General features: G+C 53.9%; 1 protein-coding gene across 1 annotated transcript; it reads right to left on the bottom strand.

Annotated features, from left to right (window-relative positions):
• Window positions 1–1183: 1183 nt before the first annotated feature.
• Window positions 1184–22278, bottom strand: C27H6orf132 (chromosome 27 C6orf132 homolog). The gene is made up of 4 exons (XM_020884277.2): window positions 22144–22278; window positions 7105–7180; window positions 1863–5142; window positions 1184–1301 (listed from the first exon to the last, which is right to left on the bottom strand). The coding sequence occupies exons 1-4, from the start codon at window positions 22276–22278 to the stop codon at window positions 1184–1186; spliced, it is 3609 nt and encodes a 1202-aa protein (XP_020739936.2).
• Between the last annotated feature and the right edge of the window lie 932 nt (window positions 22279–23210).

Genomic DNA, 23210 nt, shown 5'->3' with positions numbered 1-23210 from the left:
GGACTGTTTTTTGAAAGTGGAAGGGGTTCTAATTCACTGGAAAGCAGGCCTAAACCCAGACTTCCCACCAAAGAACAAATGGTCACCCTACTGATCAGGTTTCCCTGCTCTGAACAGGCCTGGTCCTGCACTCTTGACTTTCCAAATCACAGTCCCTACTCGCAGCAAACTCTTCTTAGACCTCTATTCCCATCTCTGTCCCTTTCTACTCTCCAAGGCCTTCTGGCATCTTGGTTACACATCCCAAGGCCTCGATAATATTGGGGACCTGTAGTACTGGGGTTGGGAGGGGTGGTTGGGATGATGCCCCTCCAAATCCCATACAGGACCTGACCATCACTCAAGGCCTTTGGTGTCAAGCCCCAGGCTTTCTAGCTCCTTGGCCCCAACCCCCCAAATCATGGCTGCCTGGGTCTGAGTAGTAAAGCAAGCCTCCACCCTGTGTCTTCCATCCCAAACTTGCCAAGTCTTCCCTCTCTAGGCCCTTCTGTAGCTCAAGGCCAGGGAGGAATGAACCTCCAATTCCCCCATCCCCACTCATGGTCAATGCAAAGCACTTTGTTCAGGTACCTCCCCAACTTGTGCCTGCATGTTCCTGGTCCCACCTCAATGTGGCTTTCATACTAGCAACTCTAGGTATCACCTCTGGATTGGCAACTGGTGGGCGGGTGGAAGCTGAGATCAACCTGTAGCACCCTGCACCCCCACCCAGACAGGGCTGGTCCCCAGCCCCTCATGAGAACCTGACCGGTAACCACAGCCATTCTGATGGGTTCCCCATTGGGTTCCCATTCAGAGCCAATGCCCCTGCCTTTGCTTTTAGAACCTGCTCAGCAGGGCTGCTTGGAAAACTGCTTTCAGTAAACCCTGCTAAGGCAAATAGTCCCAGACAGTGAAAACTCAGGCTCCGGGTCCTTAAAGGTTCCTTCTCTTCTCCTTCCTTCTCCCTCCTACCCTCCTCTGCAGACGGCCCACAGCCACATCAAGGCTTTGGGAAACAGAAGTCCAATCCTGATCTTCCTGGGGGCACTGCTTCACTCGTTGTCCGTCTGTCTGTCTTTGGGAAACAAAGACTCTTCTGTGTCTGAGTGAGGCTACCTAACACCAGTTGCATCCCTCCCAACCCCACCAAAACAAGCGCCCAGATCCGACCCCTTGGAGGACAGCTGAGAAAACCCTGAGCTCAGGACGGGGCCTTCCAATGGGCCCCTGAGTAGGCATAGGAGATGGGATGGCGGGTCCCAGGCCTCACAGTGAATGTGTTGATGGAGCTTCCGTAGTGCGTGTTGTTGTGGGGAGACCTGGTGGGGAGCAGGAGAAGAGATGAGGTTAGTATCTGCAGCTGGTTAACCATCACCCCGAGAATCTCCCCAGGGCCATCAGAGGAAGGATGGAGCTGCCCCTCAAGCCCAGGGCTTATCCTCCCCAGTGGGACCCAGTATTAACTCATCAGCCACAGGGTTCCCTCCTGTCCAGGCCCTGTTGCCAGAGTACATGCGCAATACCCTCCTTCTCAGAACCCTTCTCTCCTAGCCTGGCTCTGGATGCATCTCGGTGATGGGAAATCTCAGCACTCAAGGACCACTCAGCTCTCCCCTACCCCACACGGGGACTCTAGGAAGGGGGAGACAGGAGAGAAGACAAAGGAGAGTGGGTGTTAGGGAAGCGCGCCTCCCTGCCCGTTCTCTCTGCCCTGAGAGCCAGGATGGAGAAAAGCAAATATCTGGGGGGATGGCCACAGCCTGGCCAGCTCCGGGTGGTCTGGGGGTGAGCCTCCGTCTCCCCTGCCTTCCCAGCCCAGCCCCCATCTCCCCTGCTTTCTCAGCCCACTATCACCCTGGCCACCCTGGCCCACCGCTCACCTGCCGGTAGCCGGGGCGCAGCCGTAGTCGCCGCCGCCGCCGCCGCCGCCGAGAGCTTTGTACTTGGTCTCTCCGCGAGGGGCGCCCTCCAGGGACATCTTCCGCGAGTGCAGGCCGCCGGAGGGCCCGCGGCCCGCTGAGTTGACGCGCCGCATCTCGGGGCCGCTGGGCGCTGCAAAGAGGCCCCCGGGCTGCGGCCCGAAGCAGTTGGGGGAGCTCAGGCTGCGGCCGGTGCCGCCGCGGGGCGGCCCGGGGTTGCGGTGAGGCTCCCCGACGTAAAGGCGCTTCTTGATGAGCGAGCGACCCCCGCCCCCGCCCGAGAAGCGCTCCAGGCCCCGGGCCGGACCTGGATCGGCGGAGAAGTGAGAGAAGCTGCGAGGTGGGCCGGCGTTGGCGGGCTGCCCCAAGTCTGAGAAATTGTTCCGGGGAGGGGAACCCCGGCGCCCCAGATACTGCAAGGGGGCTGTCGGGGGCTCGGGGTCATTGCTGAATTCTGGCGGTGGCGGGATGACCTCAAAGTTGAACTCCTCCTCCTTGTCTTCCTCCGGTTTGTGGGAAGGAGAAGGAGGGGAAGAGAAAGACTTGGGCAGCAGGCGGCCCTGGAGGCTGGAGGGCTCTGGTCTCTCCCAGGCCGCCGAGGCCCGGGGCTCCACCTTTGTCCAGCTGGGCCCACGGCCCGACTCCGTGCCCTCTGGGTCCCTGCGGGGCTGGGGTTCCCACTGACGGAGTCCTTTGGGCTGTCCTGGCGAGGTTAGCTGGGGGACATTCCCAGTCTCCTTGGACACCTTGGGGACCACAGTGAAGGAGTTGGGCTGGCCCTCGTTGTACAAGATGGTATCAGAGCCTGCCTCGGGCTGGCTGGGGCCTCGGACACTCCCTGGTAGGGAGGACCGGCCCAGGGCAGCCCCCCTGGGCCTCCCCTTCTGGGCCCTCTGCTTGGCTGCAAGGAGCAGGGCCATCGGGGAGCCCCGCTCCACCACCTCCCCTGTCACCGGGTGCCTGAGGAGCTCGTCAGCAGCCTGGGGTGAGGCTGGGGGCTTGGGTGGCAGCTCCTGGGGCTCCTTCCCCTCCACAGGCTTGCCTGACCCTGCAGCCTCTCCTCTGGACAGGGTGGGCGTCACCACAGCCACCTCTCTGCTGGGGCTGTTCTGGCTGCGATGGGACTTGTAGAAACAAGGCGCCTCTTCTCGCCCAGGTGATATCTTTGGGGGGAAGGCTGGAGATGAGTGGGCTCCCTGTGTAGGAGGCTTACTGGCCTCTGAGGAGTGCCCCTCTACCTCTGGCTTGGAGGGCACTGCAAGTTCTTCATGTTCTGGCTTCTCCCACTGCCCAGCTGCGACCAGGTTCTTTTCTGCTATCAGTTGGGAAGATGTGATGGGTAGAGGTGTGGCCGTGGGTGGTGTGATTGGTCCAGGTGTGGCCTTGGGTGGTGAGGCTGGTCCAGGCATGGCCTTGGGTGGTGTGGCTGGCCCAGGAGTGGCCTTGGGTGGTGAGGCTGGTCCGGGCGTGGCCTTGGGTGGTGTGGCTGGCCCAGGAGTGGCCTTGGGTGGTGAGGCTGGTCCAGGCGTGGCCTTGGGTGGTGTGGCTGGTCCAGGCGTGGCCTTGGGTGGTGTGGCTGGCCCAGGTGTGGCCTTGGGTGGGGTGGCTGGTCCAGGCGTGGCCTTGGGTGGGGTGGCTGGTCCGGATGTGACCTTGGACTGGAGTGGTGTGTTTGGCAGAGGGGTGGTGGATAGAGGTGGCAGATTCTTGGCCACAGGCTTGGAGAATTTGCCGTTATCAACTCTGTTTTCAAAGATTCTTCCCCCTTCTGGCTGAGGTTTGGGAGGCAGAGAGCCTCTGCTGGGCCTGGCCTCCTTCTCAGCTGATGAGGAAAGCTGGGCCTCCAGCTTCTTCCGGATCTCCCAGACGCTAGGAGTTGGCACGTCTTGGGGAAGGTAATCCACAGGAGGAAGGGTCAGGCTGGTGGCAGCCTTCTTTGGTCGGCTGCAGGGACTCTTCTCAGGAATGCTTGAGGGGGCCTCCTCCTCTGGCAGGCTTGGGGGCACCTCCTTCTGTAGCAGACTCGGGGGCGCCTCTTTCGCTGGCAGGCTGGGACGCTTGTGGTCCTCCCTTCCCTGAGAGGCTGCCACTGGACCTGGTCTGTGACTGGCGAGCCGGTCCTCTCTCCTGGAGCCGCAAAGATAGGCTGACAGCTCGTCCCGCAGCTTTGCCATCTGGCTGGGATCCCGCCAGTCCATGGGCTCCGAAGAGGCTGTCTCCTCCGGGCTCGGGGGGTCAGGTTTGGGTTTGGGAGCAGGAGAGCTGGCCTTGGGTCTTTTCATCAACCCAGCAGGTGGAGGGGCTGCCTTCTCGGCAGATGGCAGAGGAGGGGCGGCTGGGGGCAGCGGGGGTGCTGGCGGAGGGAGCGGGGGTGCAGGAGGGGGCAGGGGAGGGGCTGGAGGTGGCGTCTCGGCTTGTTCACTGCTCTGGACCTGAGGCTGGCCTGGCCTCGGGCCAGCCGGTGCCACAGCGCCGGGCTCCTTGGGATGCGCTAGCTCAGCAGCCCTGTCTGGGTAGGCCTGGCACGCGGAGCGGATCTGGAAGCTGGGAGGCAGTGAGGGTCGACTGGGGCCCTTCTTGGTGGGCTCTTCGTCCTCAGGAGGAGCCCCTTGTACCTCTGGAATGGAGATGGACGAAGTCCTGACTGGGGTTGGGGGAGGCACTTTGAATGACCGGGGGAAGGTGAGGTGGGACTCAGGACCCGGGAGGCCCCCCTTGGGCTCAGCAGGGCTCCTGGGGGGGCTGCTTCTGGGGGCGTCAGGCTGCCTACCATTCAGCGTTACTTCCGATTTCCACTTGGTGACACCTCCAGCGGGGAAGAGGCGGGTCCCCGCGGTCTGGGGAGACCCTGGGGCTGGGGGTGTCGGGGTTGGCATGAGGGGTGGAGGTGGGGCTTGAACGGCCTGGGGTGGGGCGGGTGGAATGAAGTCAGGAGGCGTGGGTGTGGATGGGGAAGAAACGGTGGGGGCGGGGGAAAGGGCCCCCATTCCTGGGAGCAGAGCTGGGGCCGTGCTGGGTGGGGGTGGGTGCAGTGATACCAGCAGGGGAGGAGGTGGGGGAGCTGTGGAGGGTGGAGGTGGCGGTGAGAGTTCCTCTGCAGGCTGCAGGGTGCCTAGGGGCGGCGCCGGCGCCGGGCCTGGGGGAGGTGGGGGGATGAGTAAGTCCTGGCCATACTGTCCAGGCCTTAGATCCCCCACAGAGCTGTATAGTCGGAGGTTGCCATTGACGAGCGTGCTGGTGCCTGGAAGGAGGGAGAGGCAGAGATGAGGAGGGTGAGCAGGCAGCGCGGGCTTGCTGACCTCCTGAGAGAGCAGCTGGCTGGTTTTGCGAACACCAAGCGAGGAGCAGCCATGTCTCCAGTCTCCTGACCTCTCCTGAGAGGGACCCTCTTCTTTCCAGGGAGGGACCCCTGTGCCCCTGGCACAGCCTCTGGAGCCTGTGCTGAATTTTCTCCATTGGCTTCCGAGGCTCAGGCTCCACGCTTCTGCCCTGCTCACAGTCTTATATATCATCCCTTTACTAAACTCGCTTTGGTTAGCCCCTTGGAGTGCACCGGGTGTTTCTTACAGGTGCCTCAGATGGTACAAAGCCAGAAACACCAGGGTTCAAATCCAGGCTCTTCTGCTTACTAAATGTGTGACCTTGGACACACTGGTTAAACTTGCTGAGCCTCAGTTTCATTATCTGTAAAATGGGAATAACGTCAGCAATTGCCTCATAAATCTGTTTGAGGATTAAGAGAATTTATATAAAAGAATGGAAAGAGCTTATCAGGTGCTAGGTCCAGAGAATGATAATCACTTTGACTACTACCGCCTGTGCTTAACTTTCCATTCTGCGTAAGACAGGGAAGCTGGGAGACACAGGAAGTCATGGATGGGGGTAGGGGCCTGGACACCTCGGTGAGGAAGTTTGGGTGAAGGTTTGGGAGGAAGAAATCTGCATGAGCAACTCCTGCTTTCTAAAGATCCTGAATCTACCAAGAATCCAGAGAACCTCGCAGAGAACTGGAACAGACTCTGGACTGCCAGATGGATGGAGTGGGAATGAATTGACTTGGATGACTCAGGCACTAGAGAGATACTGAGTCTCCCACCCTGGCCCCAGGCTCAAATCCCTACCCTCTGGCCCCAGTCCCTGCCCCCTCCCTAGTGTCTGCAGGCCACCAGGATGCCCGTTACTCCTCTCTGAGGGGCACACATCCTTTGCCTCCCCCACCTCTCAATTTCTGGCACAGAATGAAACAAACCCAGGAATGTGCAGCTCTGAAGGGCTCCTCCCAGTTTCCTGACTTCAAAATAAAGACCACATCCAGTGAGCACCCAAGTGTTAGGAGCTGCGACACAGCAGTAAAAGACAAACCAAAACATAGTCAAAATACTGGCCCTCTTGCAGCTTGTGATTCAACGAGACAATGAGATAGACAATGAACACATCAGTAAATTTCCAGCACATCGAGGTGATGAGTGATATGGGGGAAAACCCAGGAGGGGTGCTGGGGGTGCAATGTGAATAGGGAGGTCTGGGAAGACCTGGCTGAGAAGGTGACATTGGAGGAAAGATGGAATGAGAGAGGGAGAGAGAGCTGTGCACACATGCAAGGGAAGAACAGACTGGACCGCAGGGAGTGCAAAGGCCCAGGGGTGGAAACGAGCCTGGATACTGAAGGAGCAGCAAGGAGAGTGGGATGAGACGAGAAAGCCAGCAGGAGATTAGGCCAGGTGGGGCCGGATTCTGGCCGTCCTGGCAAGAACCCTTCTGTTAGGTGACAAGGGAAGTCACTGGCGGGTTTTGAGCAAGCGATATGACAAGAAGTGACTCACATCCTATCCAGTACTTTGTTTGTGCCTTCAGAACTGGAATTGTCTTGCCCGGAGATACGGAGGGGCAAGGGGTTAAGTGACTTGCCCCAGGGAACGAGGCTAATATGCAGGGGAGCTGGGATTCAAGGCCAGGGCTGCCTGACTCCAGGGTTCTTTCTATCACTCACGCTGCCTTTGTTCCTGCTCTGGCCCCAGCCCTCACCATCTTTCCTCCCCTGGGCCTTAGCTCTGGCTCTCCTCATCTCCCACCCACAGCAGATAGCAGCCAAGAGGCCTGGGGACTCCAGCTTCATCACCAGCTGGGGAGGGAGGTCCAGATGCTTGGGCTTAAGGAGGAAAAAGAGAAAGATGGACAAGCCTCAAGCCTGGGGTCCTCTTACCTGTCATTTGTTTGTCTGCAAAGTTGTCTGGCACACAGGGGGTTGGTACAGCCAGTCCATGGTTCTCCTGGGCATCCTGAAAGACAGCAGAACCGTAAGGGGACAGGGAAAGACAGTTCTTAACTTGCTGCTCTGTGAGGCCGTTATAACTGCTGGAAAATTCACAGGGATAACCAGTGAGTATACTGAAATATGGGCTTAGTTAAAAGGGTGAATTTTATTATATAGTCAAGTCTTGTTATTTGCAGTAGTTAGGGTCTATGAAATTGCTGTAAACACTGAATTAGTAAAAACTGGATCCATGCCCTGAGGGAAATACAGGGTTCAGTTCAGTTCAGTCGCTCAGTCGTGTCCAACTCTTTGAGACCCCGTGACCCACAGCACGCCAGGCCTCCCTGTCCATCTCCAACTCCCTGAGCCCACCCAAACCCATGTCCATCGAGTCGGTGATGCCATCCAACCATCTCATCCTCTGTTGTCCCCTTCTCTTCCTGCCCTCAATCTTTCCCAGCATCAGGGTCTTTTCAAATGAATCAGCTCTTCGCATCAGGTGGCCAAAGTACTGGAGTTTCAGCTTCAACATCAGTCTTTCCAATGAACACTCAGAACTGATCTCCTTTAGGATGGACTGGTTGGATCTCCTTGTAGTCCAAGGGACTCTCAAGAGTCTTCTCCAACACCACAGTTCAAAAGCATCAATTCTTTGGCGCTCAGCTTTCTTCACAGTCCAACTCTCACATCCATATAGGGTTGTGTGTGTGTGTGTGAGTCACTCAGTCATCCGACTCTTTACAAGCCCATGGACTGTAGCCCACCAGGCTCCTTTGTCTGTGGGATTCTCCAGGCAAGAATATTGGAGTGGGTTGCCATTTCCTTCTCCATCCATACAGGGTTAGGATCCTGTAAATCTTGGTCAAGTCACTTTCATCAGATGATCAATATACAACTTTGTCTTTATGCAGGTTTCTCTTTAAAGACACCTTATTTAATGTCTGTTGTTAACACATTGACATTGAACTCATGGCCAGCAGCACCATAACTCGTGCCTTCGAAGCTTACCTAACACACGTATTTTCTCTGTAAGGCACCTCGTAGCTTCCTTGCACGTAGGGATGTTAGACAGCACATCAGCCCTGTGCTTAGGGGGCATTTTATTTAATTTTTAAAATAAAAAAAAAGTTTTCTAGCCATTCCATGCAACATGTGGGATCTTAGTTGCCCAACCAAGGATCAAACCCATACCTCTCTGCATTGGAAACACAGAGTCTTAGCCATTGGACTGCCAGGTAAGTCCTTGAGGGCCATTTTTAAATAGCAAAATCACCAACAAAAGGAAAGAAATATGAAAAGCCTGGCACTAAACAGAAAAGGATGCTTATTTACAGTACAAGGGCTGAAACAAGGAAGCAAAATGTCTTGTTCGACCTCAGCTGGTTCCCTGTGCATCAGGTGAAAAACTTTTCACTGCTCCACTCGTGCCAAAGTGTCTTGAGTCGATTTGGGGGTTACAAATAAATTTTAGTGAATAGGCAAATTACAGATACCGAATCTGCAAATAATGAGAACCAACTGTATATAAATTATATCTCAATTGAAACAGATCCAAAAAAAAAAAACTGTGCCTAACTCCCCAGGGATGTCCACAAGATCAAAAGCCAACCCCCCTTGGCCTGGCTTCCTGTTCACTCTTAGTTTTCATTAGGTAGTTACAGAAAAGTAAATAAGAAAAGAGCGGTGACCTGGAGTATTGACAGCACTGCAGATGCCTTTCTGATCTCTAGGCTTGCAGACCATAATGCGTTTACACAGCTGTTGGTCTGTACATACTATTTTGCATTCTATTCCCCCCCCCCTCCAAACACACATTTCCATATGTCAACAATGGCCACACACCTGTCCTTTGGAGGAGCAGTGGGGCATTTTATGTTAGCTTTCAAGGTCCTCAACACCCTGGCAGTATCCTTCAGGATAGTGTTTATTTCCACTCACCTGTTACAGCCAATTTGACAACCTAACTGAACCAGCTCCCTCTCTAGGATCCTTCCAACATACCCCTCTGGTTCATGTTCATCCCTGATACCGGGTGTTGGTCAGGCTGTGCCCCTCTTCCCACCCTCCATTTCTAACAGTAACACCCCTTGCTCTGTGCTCTAAACACATGCTCACCATCACACTACCCTGTGATGAAGAAGTTGTTCCCATGAGCCAGAGAATGTGGAGGTTTAGAAGTTTGATAAGTTGTTTACAGTCTCATGACCAGTGGTGCTAAGCCCAGGTCTGTGGAGCTCCCACCCCTGAGAATTTTGCTTCACTAAAGTCCAAGTCTCTAATCCTAAAAGGATTCACAGAGCCCCTCTCGAAAGATGGTAGAGGGAATAGGAAAGTTCTGGAGCCAGACTGCTTGAATTTGAATTCTAGCTCTGCCTCCTACTGGCTATATGACTCAGCCAGTGACTTAAGTTCTCTATGCCTCAGTTTCCTTGACTATGAAACTGATTTAAAGATAGAATTTACTGGGACTTCCCTGGCAGTCCAGTGGTTAAGACTCCACACTCCCAATGGCAGTGGGCACAGGTTCCATCTCTGGTTGGGGAATTAGGTTCTCACATGCCACACAGCATGGTCACAAAAGAAAAAATAGAATGCACCTATTCTAGGGAAGTTGTGAGGATTAAGTGGTGCAATACACAAGAAGCACTTAGCTCCTGGCATGCAGTGAAAACCCAATAAACGTTAGCTCTTGTTATTCCTACAGAGCCATCCCTGGTCTGCACCAGGCCATGCTGACTGACTGCTGTTCAGAGCAACCCACAGCCAAGTCCCACAAGGGAGGACTCCTGTTCGCTCTCTAGATACTCCCCCAGTTCCTCCAATGAGATCTGGTTGCTCCTTGGAGCCCAGGGACATGTCTTATATGAATCCCACAAACATGGACACATAGTAAGCCAAGCTGTTACTCACTGATGGGCTGATGGCGCCAACTCTCTAGACTTAATGGTTTAATATATAAGAAGGGGGATTCAAGGCAGATGTTTCATAAACATCCACAATACCTCGGGGTGCCAAGGGCAGTCTCAGAATTACTCTCTGGTTATATGAGGGCAGCAAACAACTCATTTTGTTCTTAAAAGAAATCTGAAGAACTGGAATGGCCTTGCTTCATCATCTACTTTTTTTCTGCCTCTGTTTGAGTCACATGGCCATATACATGTTCTCAACATCTCTCAACCCTGCATTCTGAGATGCGGTACATACTGCAGTACACAAGAGTGTCTAGTTGTTCAGGCGCTAAGTCCTGTCCGACTCTTTGCGGTATATCCATGACTGATTGTCTAATAACCCTCATGGAGTATGTATACTCTGATTTTGATGAGATGGAGGCCAGGCCTTTAAAAGCCAGGGTTGAGCTCTCATTACTCTTTTGCACATAACTGGAAAATAGACAGACCTAGGGACTTATCATCAAGAGTTTTCAGATTCCAGTCATGCTCTGGATTTTGCTTGTGCATGTGTGATGTTGCCAGTGGAGTGACCTTGGATGAGCCGTAGCAAACATGATGTTAATCTATCATTTATGCACCTACTATGTGCCAGCATTATGTTATCTCAAATCTCTTAAGAGACAGAATGTAAACCTAGGCCTCCCAACTTCCCTTTTCTACAAATCTGAGACTCATTTTCTTCTTGTATAAAGTGAAGATGCTTCCTGCTTTGTGGGGCCATTATGATGACCAAACGAGATAATGCTCCTAACCCAGGAATCTGTGGTTCTAAATCTTCTCCCCACAAAGGTGAAAATATTGTGAACAATCAAAGCAAGCTGCCTGGAATCCTAGAAGCACCTTCTGGATCACCCTGTAATTATGTGTAAATGAGGAACATGGACGGACTTTGTGGGCTGGAGGTAATACTGCCCACCCCACCTTTGATCTTATCTCTGAAAATGCATTAGACCCCAAAGACCACAGGATGGAAGTCTGTCTCCTGAGCGGCCTTGGAACGAACACACCCGTACACACACACACACACACACACACACACACACACGAGTCCAGGACACACCTACCACATCCCCACAGTGCTTGAGGTGCTGTGGTACTCTATTACCCTTGGGGTAGGTCCCAACGTCCAGACTCACCCCTTCAGGAGCCCCCAATACTGAACTGAATGCAGCCCGAGCCCCAGCTGACCCTGCTTCTTCCCTTCCCACCTGCCTGGGCTAGCTGTCCCTTCAACCGGTGTGGATTGGGGAAGGCAAATAAAAAACTCTTTTCAATGCAAATGCTTGTAAAACAGACCTGGAAGGTCTTGTTTGAGGACCTTGTTGAGAGGTCACTCCCCTCTCAACACGGGGACCCAGGGAGCTGGCATCCAGTGCCCTGGCTTGGGTGGTGACAGAGTTCAGTGTACAAATGCACAGGTGTGAACAGCATCCATCTCCACGGGGAGTGACCTTCCTCACCTGCCTCCCTTAGCCTCAGAGGACTGAGGTGAAGCCTCTGGAAGAGGGGCTGGAGGTCACATCTCAATGCGATGTGTGATCCTGCTACGGGGGAAGTATGTGCTGTAAAAGGGCCTCAATGGACAATCAGCGATGATTGAATGTAAAAGGTATATCAGAAAATGGTGTCGTATCAATATTAAATTCCTAAATTTGCTAGTTGTGCAGAGAATATCGCTGTGCTTACATAGCACACACATAGTATGTAAGATTTTTTCTTTTTATTTTGAAGAAGGGAAGGTTTTTGTTTTTTTTCTAATTGCATTATAGTTGATTTACAATGTTGTGAATAGGTAAGTATTTAGGAAAAAGGGATGCGATGTCTCAAATTACTCTTTAGAAACAAATGTGTAAATAACAAGAGAGAGCAAATAAAGTAAATGGAGCACGATGTGGTGAATCTAGGTGGCGGTTCTAGGGAGTTCTTTGTACTATTCCTGCAATTGCTCTGCACATTAGGGTTGGTTAAAAAGAAAAAGTTACTTAATACCCTTGAATGGTCCATTTTAAAATGGTTAAAATGGTAAATTGTATGTTATGTATCTTACAATTTAAGAAGTGAAAACATAGCAAACAAAAGACCAAGGGCTTCCCAGGTGGCGCCAGTGGAAAAGAACCTGCCTGCTGATGCCAGAGACTTAAGACAGGAGAGCGCCATCCCTGGGGCAGGAAGATCCCTGGAGGCGGGCACGGCAGCCACTCCAGCATCCTCGCCTGAAGAATCTCAGGGACAGAAGAACCTGATGGGCTACAGTCCACAGGGTCACAAAGAGTGGGACATGACTGAAGCGACTTAGCACACACACCCACAAACAAAAGAACAAGACCGTCAAGAGAGAAAGTGTTGAGGGAGACTTAGAGCTTACCCATCCACTGGACAGACATCAGCATCTCACTTCTTTCTCTCATTTCTAATATTCCCGACCTTAACCATAACCTTAACAGCTGCTGCTTAGCACTTACTCTGTACCAGGTGCTCTGTCTTCCATCTCTTAACTCATTTACTCTTCACAACATAAGATGTGATCGGTGTTATTACTACCTCCCCTTTACAGATGAGCAAACTCAGGCAGAGAGGTTAGGCAACTTGCCTAAGAACTCACAGCTAGTTAGGTATCACTGTCTTTCCAGGCATCCACCCGTCACCCACACCCCCAGCTTTTCACCTGGCTCTGCCAGGCACATCCTGTGTCCCTCCCTTCCTGCTACCCCGAAAGCTCGGCCCCCCTTCAGTCCTGTCTATTACCCAGACAGACAGACAGACTACTGCCATCATCTCCCTGACTTCTGCCTCACCCCATTCTTTAAGCCTGATGCCAGGATGTTCTTTCTAAAATGCATCTCAGGGAATTCCCTGGTGGTCTGGTGGTTAAGACTCTGCCTCCCAACGCAGGGGACACAGATTCAATCCCTGGCTGGGGAACTAAGATCCCACCTGATTCGCAGCAACTAAGTCCGTGGGCCACAACTACTGAGCCCACAGGTCTTAACTAGAGAAGCCCAGGCGTCATGACTAAGACCCAATGCAACCAAAAATAAATATTTTTTAAAAAATAAAGAAATAAAATGCATCCCAGAGCAGGTCCCTTCCCTGTTCAGCATCCTTCCATTGGTCCAGAGGTTGACACTGAAACGCCTTCGCATGGCGTTCTAGACTTTTCATAAACTGTCCTGTCCGCAGCTCCTGCTGCCTTCTCCCACCCACTCCACAAACTCTGGGCTCCGGTTAGTGGTTCTTGTGTTTTTCCACCAGTGTCCCTGGAGACCTGCCTCACTCAAGAGCAAATGGGCTCCCTGCAGCAGGGATCTTCAGTACGGCAGAGAGACCACTCCTTGGAGGGAGTATCTGGGGGTTCTGGGGGTGAATCTATTGCTTGAAAAAGCCCCTAGATGATTTGGCTCTGCTCCCCTCCCCCACGGTGGAGAATCACTGCAGCTGCTTGAGATTCACTCCCACATCCTCTCAGACCTCCCAAATCTTGCTTTGCTCTTTTTTTTTTAATTAGAGTTTAGTAGATTTAAAATGTGTTAGTTTCTGCTGTCCAATAAAATCAATCAGTTATGCATATACCTATATCCACTCTCTTTAAAATTCTATTCCCATATGGGTCATTACAGAGTATTAAGAAGAGCTCCCTGTGCAGTAAAGTAGATCCTTACTCATTATCTACTTTAACTTTGGCTCTTATTCTCTCTTGGATGCTCTTCTTTGTCCAGCAAACTCCTACCTATCCTTTAAACCCTAGATTAAATACCCCTCCTCCATGAAGCCCTCCTTGGCAACCTCAGCCCGAGTTCATCTCCCTTCTCAGTGTGTTCCGCACCCTGTGTGTGCGTTCTGCTGGCTCACATTTATTAGGTGCCTGCTATGTGCTAGGCACTGTTCTGAGTACTTCACACGCAGCAACCTAGTTAATCCTCGTAGTAACCCTAAGAGGTAGGTTGTTGTTTTTATTGTATAGAAGATGAAACTGAGGCACAGAGAGGCCAAGTACATCGCCCAAAGTGATACAGCTAATAAACAGCAGAGTCGAGACTGGAACTCAGAGCCTGCCCTCTTTACCATGACAGCATTCATCCTCACACTTTTCCTCCAGCATAAACGAAGCCTGTTGCAGGTGGCTGTGGTCTCTTCTGGCCCAGTCCAGCCTATTTGTGGGTAGGGGGACGGCTGAGTCTTTTTGCCCCACCTGGCACAGATGGGGCAATTCAGTGAGAGATGAGTGAAGAAACTCCTGGATGAATGAATGAGCGGTAGAAAGAACACAGGACAGAGAGGTGTAAAGTCTGTGTTCTGGCGCCAGACCCACCACCAATTAACTAGGAACAAAAGGCCTCCTTCCCTCGCCTCTCCTGTGAACACTCTTTAGGATCATCTCCAGCCTGGTTCTGTGAGTCCCGGCCCATAAGGCGCCCCGTCTGTGCTCGGCTCACCTGTGCCATGTGGGCAGCGGCCTGAACATGGAGGCCACCCTTCCACGACCAGATGTTGGGACAGACCTCCGCCCTCGCCCTCCTCTCGGGAGCGTTCTTGTGGGGAGGGGGCGGCGGAACAAGTGGGGGTAGAGGAGGAGGAAAGGGGAGGAGGGGGGAGGGAGGAGTTTGTGAAGCTGCTTTTCCAGGAGTCACAGGGCGAGGCCAAGCAGGCAGGACTGGGCCTGAGGTCACCGCTGGCTCCGCCGTGGGCCTGTGACCGCCGCAGTCAGCCGAGGGCTGCCCCACCCTCAGCAGGCTTGCCCTGGGAAAATCACAGACCCCACGCCCCAGGGGGCTGGCGTGCCCCTCAAGTAGACTCAGGAGGGAGACGTGTCTGGTCCTTGAAGGACAGCGGCCCCACATCGAGGGACCGGGTGTGCCACCCGGTGGGCAAGGGAAATGACCAAGAACATGCAAATGAGCATCGAGCCCCTCTGCTGGGGCAGCCCCCTGGCGCCTCCGTCCTCAGCCAGGCCACCCCCACTCCGCAACAGCAGACCTTGCTCAACGCCTGGGGCAGAGTCCAGGTGGGGCATTCCCTGTGAAGCTGGGCCTCAGCCCTTCCCGAACCAACACCCGGACAACACCCAGAAGCTAAGATCCCCGTCACCTTGCCCACTTCACAGGGGTGCAAGCTCCAGCTCCCCAGCTCAATCAAGCAGCCCCAACACAGCCTCGTATACTGAGAAGTCACCAGGCAATGATTAGCTGGCAGGGATCCTAGGGACGGAAGCGCCATTCTGAGAATATTTTTATATATTTCCTTCCTTATACTTGTCTCTATTTTCAGTTCTTAACAATGAACTTCTGTTTCCTTCACAATTAAAAAATACACACACACACACAATACGTAGTTTTGTTTTTTAAGTTCTTGTAATCAAGAAGAGCATGGGGACTGACTTCCCTGGTGCTCCAGTGGGTCAAAATCCATGGTGCAATTCAAGGGACATGGGTTTGAAACCTGGTTAGGGAACTAAGATCCCACAGGCTGCATAACAACTAAGCCTGCGAACCATAACTAGAGAGTCCAGGTGTTGTCACACAAGATCCTGCATGATGCAGTGAAGATCCTGTGTGCTGCCACTAAGACCCAGGGCAGCCAAATAAATGAATACTTAAAAAAAGAAGCAAAGCATGGATTTTGTAGGCAGGCAGACCACACTGGCAATTTTAACTCCATCATCTCAAAGACAGAATCAGACACACACTCAGTGGTCGGGAAGTGTGCCCTCTTCTTGCCTTTTGAGGTTCAGTTTTCTCATCTGTAAGACGGGGTTGATCCCACCTCCATGGGTCTGCTGTGACATCAGAGGCCTCCTCACACCTAAAGAGATCCCGCAGAGAAGCATTCAAGGAGGGGGCATCTCCCCGGCCCCCCCACTGCTCGGGTCCGAACAAGGCTCAGTGGGTGAGCAGTGGCCAGAGACCATGGATACTCTGCTCTGGGAAGGGCTTCTGGGATGTGTCTGTCTGGTTGGGTCTGAAGAGATAGATGGGTGCTTCCCCAGAGTCAGGGCCAGGTCACCGGGAATCCCCTACTGTACTTTTGACCACAAATATTTCAGAGTTAAAGAGAAGGAGGAAAGAAAGCAGAAAAGAGGAGGGGAGGAAAGCATTCACTATCTGAGGACTGAGGTTGTCTCCCCCTTAAAGTGATAGGGAGTCAGAGCCCACCACTAGCCCCCTGCTGCACCACCAAGGATCTGGGGGACAGCCTCTCCCCACCGATGGCCCCAGCCCAGTCCCCTTGGCCTCCCTGGGCCGGAACACACATCCTCATACCTGGGGTTCCTCAGAATGCAGGCAAACCCCAAGGGTGGGTCACAGGGGTTGGGCCAACGGGCTACACACAGTTGACCTTGAGTACGAGCCAGCTCAGAGCCTCAGTGATACACTGTGGAATGCAAACTTCCTCACAGGCTCCTCCAGGAGCCTGGCTGGGATACCTCAGGGTGGGGTGCAGCGCTCAGGGGGTGAGGGAGGTGACCCTGAGTCAGAGTCAGAGCCGGGAATGGTTGGGAACACTGCTGTAGGCTGGGGAGCAGGGGGACAGGCCCCCGGCGTGAAGGCCACAAGGAAATCCCTCCAGGCACCCAACGTCCCCAGCTGGGTGAAGCCCAGCCAGCTGTTTCCTGGCTTTCGGGGGCGGTGTGAGGGTCGGCAGCTTGCCACCCACACAACAGCTTCTCTGAAGCTGGGAACCAGTGAGCATTTACAATCAAGAGCTCCAGGACCTTCCTGGTGGTCCAGTGGTCAAGACTTCACCTTCTGGTGCAGGGGGTGTGGGTTTGATCCCTGGTTGGGGAGCTAAGACCCCATGTGCCGTGTTGAAACCCCAAAACACAGAACAGAAGCAATACTGTATCAAATTCAATACAGACTTTTTTTAAAATGGTCCATGTAAAAAAAAAAAAATAACCTTAGGGAAAAAAAATTTCTTTTTTAATATAAAAAGAGCTCCAGGACTTCCTTGCCCCAGCCTCTGCCCTCTGCCAAGGCTCATGCCCCCTTCCTGGGGGACGGAGAATTCCACCAACAATGCCGTCTTACTCTGGACAGACCTGACACCCCAGGATCTCTCAGACGGGCTACAGGGCCTGGCCCTGGACCCTCATCTATAGAGGGCTGTACTCTGTCTCCCTGCAGGGCAAGGAGTCCATAGGCTCAAGGAGACAAGCCCTAAGAGCCCACACCGCCCCCTTCCTGACCTTGCTCCAGACACTAAGGTCCCTAGAATCCTCCATTTAAATAGGCCCTTAGGCCTCTTCTGGTGCCTCAGTGGTAAAGAACTGCAATGCAGGAGATCCAGTTTCAATTCCTGGGTTGGGAAAATCCCCTGCAGAAGAAAATGGCCAGCCACTGCAGTATTCTTGCCTAGAGAATCCCCACGGACAGAGGAGCCTGGCAGGCTGCAGTCCACGGGGTCAGAAAGAGCTGGACACAACTGAGGCAACTAACGCTTTCACACTTTAGGTCACTTCGAGAGCTTCTTTCCCAACCAGTCCTTCTGAAGGCAGCCTGAGCGGGGGGCAAACATCCCTGAACCCACAGGGTGGCCACGTGTGTGTGCTAAGTCACTTCAATCGTGTCCGACTCTACAACCCTATGGACTGTAGCCTGCCAGGCTCTTTGGTCCATAGGATTTTCCAGGAGAGAATACTGGAGTGGGTTGCTATTTCTTCCTGCAGGGGATCTTCCCGACGCAGGAATATAGAACCCACATCTCTTACGTCTCCTGCATTGGCAAGTGAGTTCTTTACCACTAGCACCACCTGGGAAGACCCATAGGGTGGCCAAGGGGTGGTCATATGTGGTTAGGATGAGGGTGTGTGTTGGGCTTTGGGGGTTCAGGCTGAGGCCCTCCCTGTGGAAGGTGGGCAGAGGCAGGGTGGCTTCGGCGGGGAAGGGGTGCTCCATCTGCACACTGGCTGCAGGCTTCTGACACCCACTCCCACAGGAACACACAAAGCTCCCCTACCCCAGAGCCCTGACAGCCAACTTCAGCCAGGGGAATCACTCAAAAGCCAATCATGACCAACCACCCTTCCCAGGGCGGTCCTTGGCACCCAAGGAGCGCCAACCCCAAAGGGAGCCTGGGCCTTGGCTTCCGAGACAGCTCCCGGGGCCGGGGGATGGAGAGGAAGAGTAGAAAGGAGAAATCCAGCTGACTAGGGCTGCATCTCTGCTGAGTAGAGGGTGGGGCCCAAAACAGTCAGGCTTCCTGCCCGGAGCCCAGCTTGACATCTCCCCAGGCCCTGCCAGCCCTGCCTGACTCAGAGGGTGGGGTGACCCAGGGAGCTCTCGCCGCCGGAGGCACCCCGGGGACCTGTCTGGCCAGTTTCCCCATATTTGCCTCATTGGCATTTCTTTAATTCCTCATATGCATTGCCCTGGAGATGGTCGGGTTCAGACTGGGGTAGGGCCACAGGCAGCCCCAGAGACAAGTTTGCCCTTCCCACCACCAGCCGTCCTACCGTCCTACCATCTCAGCTCTCAGAAGCTAGGGACAGGCTCTGGCTTGAGTTCTGGGCTGAGCTTCCCCTTGGAGGGAGAAGGAAGTGGGAAGAAAGGACACTTCCCCCACTCAGCCCAGGCCCATCCATTGTGGTATAGACTGGAATTGGGAGGAGAAGACCTGGGCTTGGGGTCTGTCTCTGCCTCCATGGAGCTGAGGGAGTTGCATGCATCCCTCCTCCCTGGGCTTCAGTTTTCTTATTCTGACGCTAACCAAGTTCCAAACACCCCCCTCCCCGAACCCCCAGTTTTGAGGTTTGCCATGCTAATCCAGCTTCTTGGAGCTATCAGAGCAGGAAGTCAGGGTGGGGTTGGGGGGGAGCCCTGGAGGGCCTGGCATCTCTGGGGGCCTCCAGGGAGCTGACCCCACCTCCTGCCCCTCTGTTATTGAGTTATTTGAACACAGAAAGTCACAGCTGAGGAGATCCTAGCAGATCATCCCACGTAACCCTGCTGACGGGGTGAGGAGCCAGAGGCCCCAGGAGAGGAAGGGCCTCACGGCCCAGAGCAGAGCCAGGACTGGTGCCCATCACCCGAGGATCAATCCAGAGCCCGTCGCAGACCCCGAGAGGTCCCAGGGTCCTTCTCGTAACTAGCCTTTGGTGGCCAGCTGCCTGGGGAAGTATGCAGTTGGCCAAGATATTTCTCCATCCTCTGCACTTTCACCTCAGTAGGCAAGGAAGGTCTAGGAAGGAAGCAAAAGCACCAGCCATGCCCTTCCCCCCTCATCTTGCCCTCCCCTCTCACACCGTCCCACGGGGGGCTCGTGAGGGGTCGTGAGAACAACTGTGAGCTCAGAACACGGCCCAGCCTGGATGGCACTCAGGGAAGAACATGGGCCTGTCATGGGCACTGCAGCCTGCCCCCTCCCCTGCCCCAGGGTCAGGCCTGGGAGGAGCCCCCTGAGTGTGGGAAGGCAGGACAGGGAGGGGCGAGGCCCCGCTGTGAGGCGGTGTCACAGCCCAGCTCCCCACCCCACCTGGCTGGGCAGGGGGGGCGGGGCTGGGGGGGCAGGGTGTGCATGTGCTCGTCTGTGTGTGAACCCGCACCACCCTCAGTTCTGTCCTCCTGCCTCTCATTCTCCCGGCCTTCTGCCCCGGCGAGAAGAAAGCAGAGGCCCCAGTCCAGAGCCTAAGGCAGAGGAGCTGGATTCCCCGTAACCCAGGAGTGGGTGATGAAGGATGCTGAGGCTGCTTTGTATCTTAGGACCTGAGTCAGGAGCAAAACACATCCCAGGGTCACAGGCGGTCAGGCTCAGGGTTCCTAATCTCAAGGTGCATCATAGGTAGATGTCCGGGGCCTGAGATCCCTGTGCTGGAATTGTAAGCAAAATCGTGTCGATGTGGCCCACAGCCTCAGCATGGTCTCAGAGGGGTCGGTGATCCCCAAAAGGCCAGGCAGGAGTTTAGAGAGGCAGACACAGGAGATGCAGGTGGTTCTGCAGGCTGATGCTGGCAGGGAAGAAGGAAAAGCTTCTAGGTTGTAGGTGGAGGGGCAGGTAGGATGGCCCGATAGAACTTGGACCCTGGAGCCTGGCTACAAACCCCAGCTCTGCCATTTATGAGCTGCGTGTCCTTGAGCACGTTACTTCCCCATCCTGAGCGTCAGTTTCTCTATCAGTTCAGTTAACACACGCTAGGCATTGGGATGGTGCCTGACACATAGGAAGGCACGTGTCGGTCACGATCTCATGGCCACGCCAGCTGCACAGTTGGCACTGAAGGCATGGAATGACCTTCCCTTTCTGGGTTCAGTTCCTGCCAGTGTGAAGGGAGGCCGGTGTGGACCCCACGAGGCCCCTTTCAGTCGTGGATTCACAGTGTGTTCGTCCCCTCGTCCTCACCAATGAGGGGCTGTGAGTTTGCTGGGGGGAAGCCCCCGTCTCCTGGGACAGAGTCTGAGGCTGGTCCTGAAGGGCTGTTCCCAGGCCAGTGCCAGCCAGCAGACCCTAACCCCGGGCAGCACTCCCAGTCAGGCCCTGGTTGGCCCAGATCAGATCCAAACCAGAGGACCCAAACCAGAAGGGAGGAGGGCAGAAAGGCATGGGGCTCTGCTGTTACTCAAGTGGTCCAAAGTGGATGGGTGGGTAGAGGCAGGGATATGGGATGCTGACCAATCAGAACAAACTCAGTTATGCCGCATTAACCCTCTACTTGCTGGTGCAGACGTCAGAGAGGAGCTAAGAGAGCAAGAGCCACTCAAGGGGCGACAGCCATTTATTTCAATATTTTATCAACCACAGTGGGCACTGGTGTGTCAGCCCTGGGTGCCCACCGCTGCAATTCTGAGTATGCGGAGGTGGTTGTGCCAGGCGGTGCTGGGCAGAACTTGTGGGTGCAGGGACCAAGGTGTTGGGTGCTGTGAGGTCTAATGGGCCCCTGAAAACTCAGATCAGGATTTGGTGCCTTCTGAGTTGAGGCAGAACAGAGCCTCATGGAGGTATGAGATGCTGTGATCCCTGTGACAGCATTGTCCCAACCGGGACCCAGGTCTCACAGATGGTAATGAACCTAGAAGTTATGAGGCTGAATGTTTAGGTCTAAATCTGGGCTGTTGTATATGCTAGCCACTGACCATAAGTGGCTATTGAGCCCTTGAAATGTCAAGTTCAGAAGCAGGATGTGTGCTCAAAGTGCGACACACTAGACTTTGACAACTTAGCGTGAAAGAAAGAATGTAAAACATCTCAGTCATACCTTCTACGTTGGTTAGAATTGGAATGATCATCTCAGGGCTAATTTTACCTATTTCTTATTCATGCTGCTACTAGAAATGATAAAGTTATACACGAGGCTTGCATTGTATTTCTATTGGACAGCACGGGCCTAGGCTGTCTTGGAAAAGCCAGAGCTCTCATCACAGTAAATAGAACCAGTCACAGAGAGATTGTTTTGAGTCTCTTTCCCTTGTCAGAGAACAAAAGCCCAACCACAGGCTCCAGAAGGGAGTGTTTGGTTTCTGGCAGTTTCAGACTCACAAATAAAGCAGTCCACATGCCCTTCTCCCAAGGGTCACTGCTATTTGACCTTTGAGACAGTTGAGGTGTTGCCTCTTCCAGGAAGCCTTCCTTGACCAACCCCTGTGGCTAGGTCGGCTGCTCCTGGTCTGGCCTATGTATTAACAGTCTCTTTACCAATTCATCCCCTATACTGGGCAGGGGGTTCCTTGAGCAAAGCTGGCTCAATCATCTCTGAATCCCAACATTCTATGCAAGGCCCGGCATGGAGCAGGCAGCCCCTGGTAAATGTAGAATAGGAGTCCCATTGAGCTGGAGGTACCCACCGCTGCATTGCTTCTGCACCCAAGTTCCCCATAACCTCTCCTGAGGTTTCGACTCAAAGGAGCTGACACCGCTAATCTCAGCCTTCCTGTCGTGAACCATGCCTCCTCCCAGTAGCCGCCCTCAGTTGGCATCAGGAAGGAAGAGGATGGACAGAGGGTGAGGCTGATGACCACTGGGACAAAGGCAGGTGGGGCTGCCTCCTCTGTGGCAGCCCAGATGGCCCGCCCAGAGCAGACCCTCCGACCTCAGGGCAGAACATACTCACCAGCGGAAGAAAAGTGAGCAGGGGCCGGACCCTTGGCCGAGCTTTCAGCGTGGCGGTTCCCGACTCACTCACGGTGTCAAACCGGTTGTCTCCATAATAGATCCCATCTAGAGGAGACAAGAGGTGGGAGACCATGACTGGGGATCAAGGGCATGGGAGCCGACTGAGTTTAGTCTGCCCTGCAGTTCCCAGTAAGGAAGACCAAGCCCCTGGTGGCCCCTGCTTGGCTCTGCCTGGCGCCTCTTCATGACAAGATCCTATAGGTGGGTGTGCGCTGGAAACAGCACTGCAAGGGACTCCAGCCGTGGTTTCTCGGGGTCTCCTGGGGCTTTCGGCCCCCAGCAGCCATCTGTCTTCTGATCCACCCTCTGCAGGATCTGAGCCTTCACTCCCACAACAAGACCCTCCTTTGGGGGCGCTGAGAGCGTGGCCAAGGCCCCGGCTAAGGCTTATCTGAGACAGGGAAGAAAACAAGCTGTTTTCTCCCGAGTGTTTGAATTTCTAATCTGAAACAAGCAAAGCAGATAAGGCCACCCAGTGGCTCAGCACCCACCTTTTACTCTGCTAACCTGAGATCTCTTTTATTTATTTGTTTGTTTATTATTTATTTGGCTGTGCCGGGTCTTAGTTGCGGCATGTGGGATCTTTAGTTGCAGCATACAAACTCTTAGTTGCAGCATGTGGGATCTAGTTCCCTGGCCAGGAACTGAATCCAGGCCCCCTGCACTGGGAGTGCAGAGTCTTAGCCACTGGACCACCAGGGAAGTCCTTAACCCAAGATTTCTTTAGCCCCCAAACCATTAATGATTGGGGGTCATGGCTCCATTTGAGGTGCCCTTGAGGGCAGAACAGAAAGAATAGGACAGTAGGGTCCACCTGATTTAATACAAATCCCAGCTCCACCATGGACTTGCCATGTCACATAACCTGTCTGAACCTCAGTTTTCCCATCTGTACAATGGAAGCGATGATGGGGCCAGCAAATGTGGTTCTGTTCCCTGTAGAAAGATGATACAGAATATTTCTCTTCCTCTAGTTGCTGGACCTGTGCTCTGGGTTGTTTCTAC

The sequence above is a fragment of the Odocoileus virginianus genome, chromosome 27 (genome assembly GCF_023699985.2).
Source record: "Odocoileus virginianus isolate 20LAN1187 ecotype Illinois chromosome 27, Ovbor_1.2, whole genome shotgun sequence".
In the NCBI taxonomy this organism is placed as follows: domain Eukaryota; kingdom Metazoa; phylum Chordata; class Mammalia; order Artiodactyla; family Cervidae; genus Odocoileus; species Odocoileus virginianus.
This window is presented reverse-complemented; position numbering and strand designations above follow the sequence as displayed.

Bases quoted from the DNA above. Each gene is read 5' to 3' on its own strand.
- C27H6orf132 (XM_020884277.2), bottom strand. From the start codon at position 22,278: ATGGTCTCCCACCTCTTGTCTCCTCTAGATGGGATCTATTATGGAGAC. The intron at 7,181-22,143 runs GTGAGTATGTTC...GCTGTCTTTCAG, and splicing joins TGCTCACTTTTCTTCCGCTG to GATGCCCAGGAGAACCATGG. The intron at 1,302-1,862 runs GTGAGCGGTGGG...GCTCCCCACCAG, and splicing joins TGCGCCCCGGCTACCGGCAG to GTCTCCCCACAACAACACGC.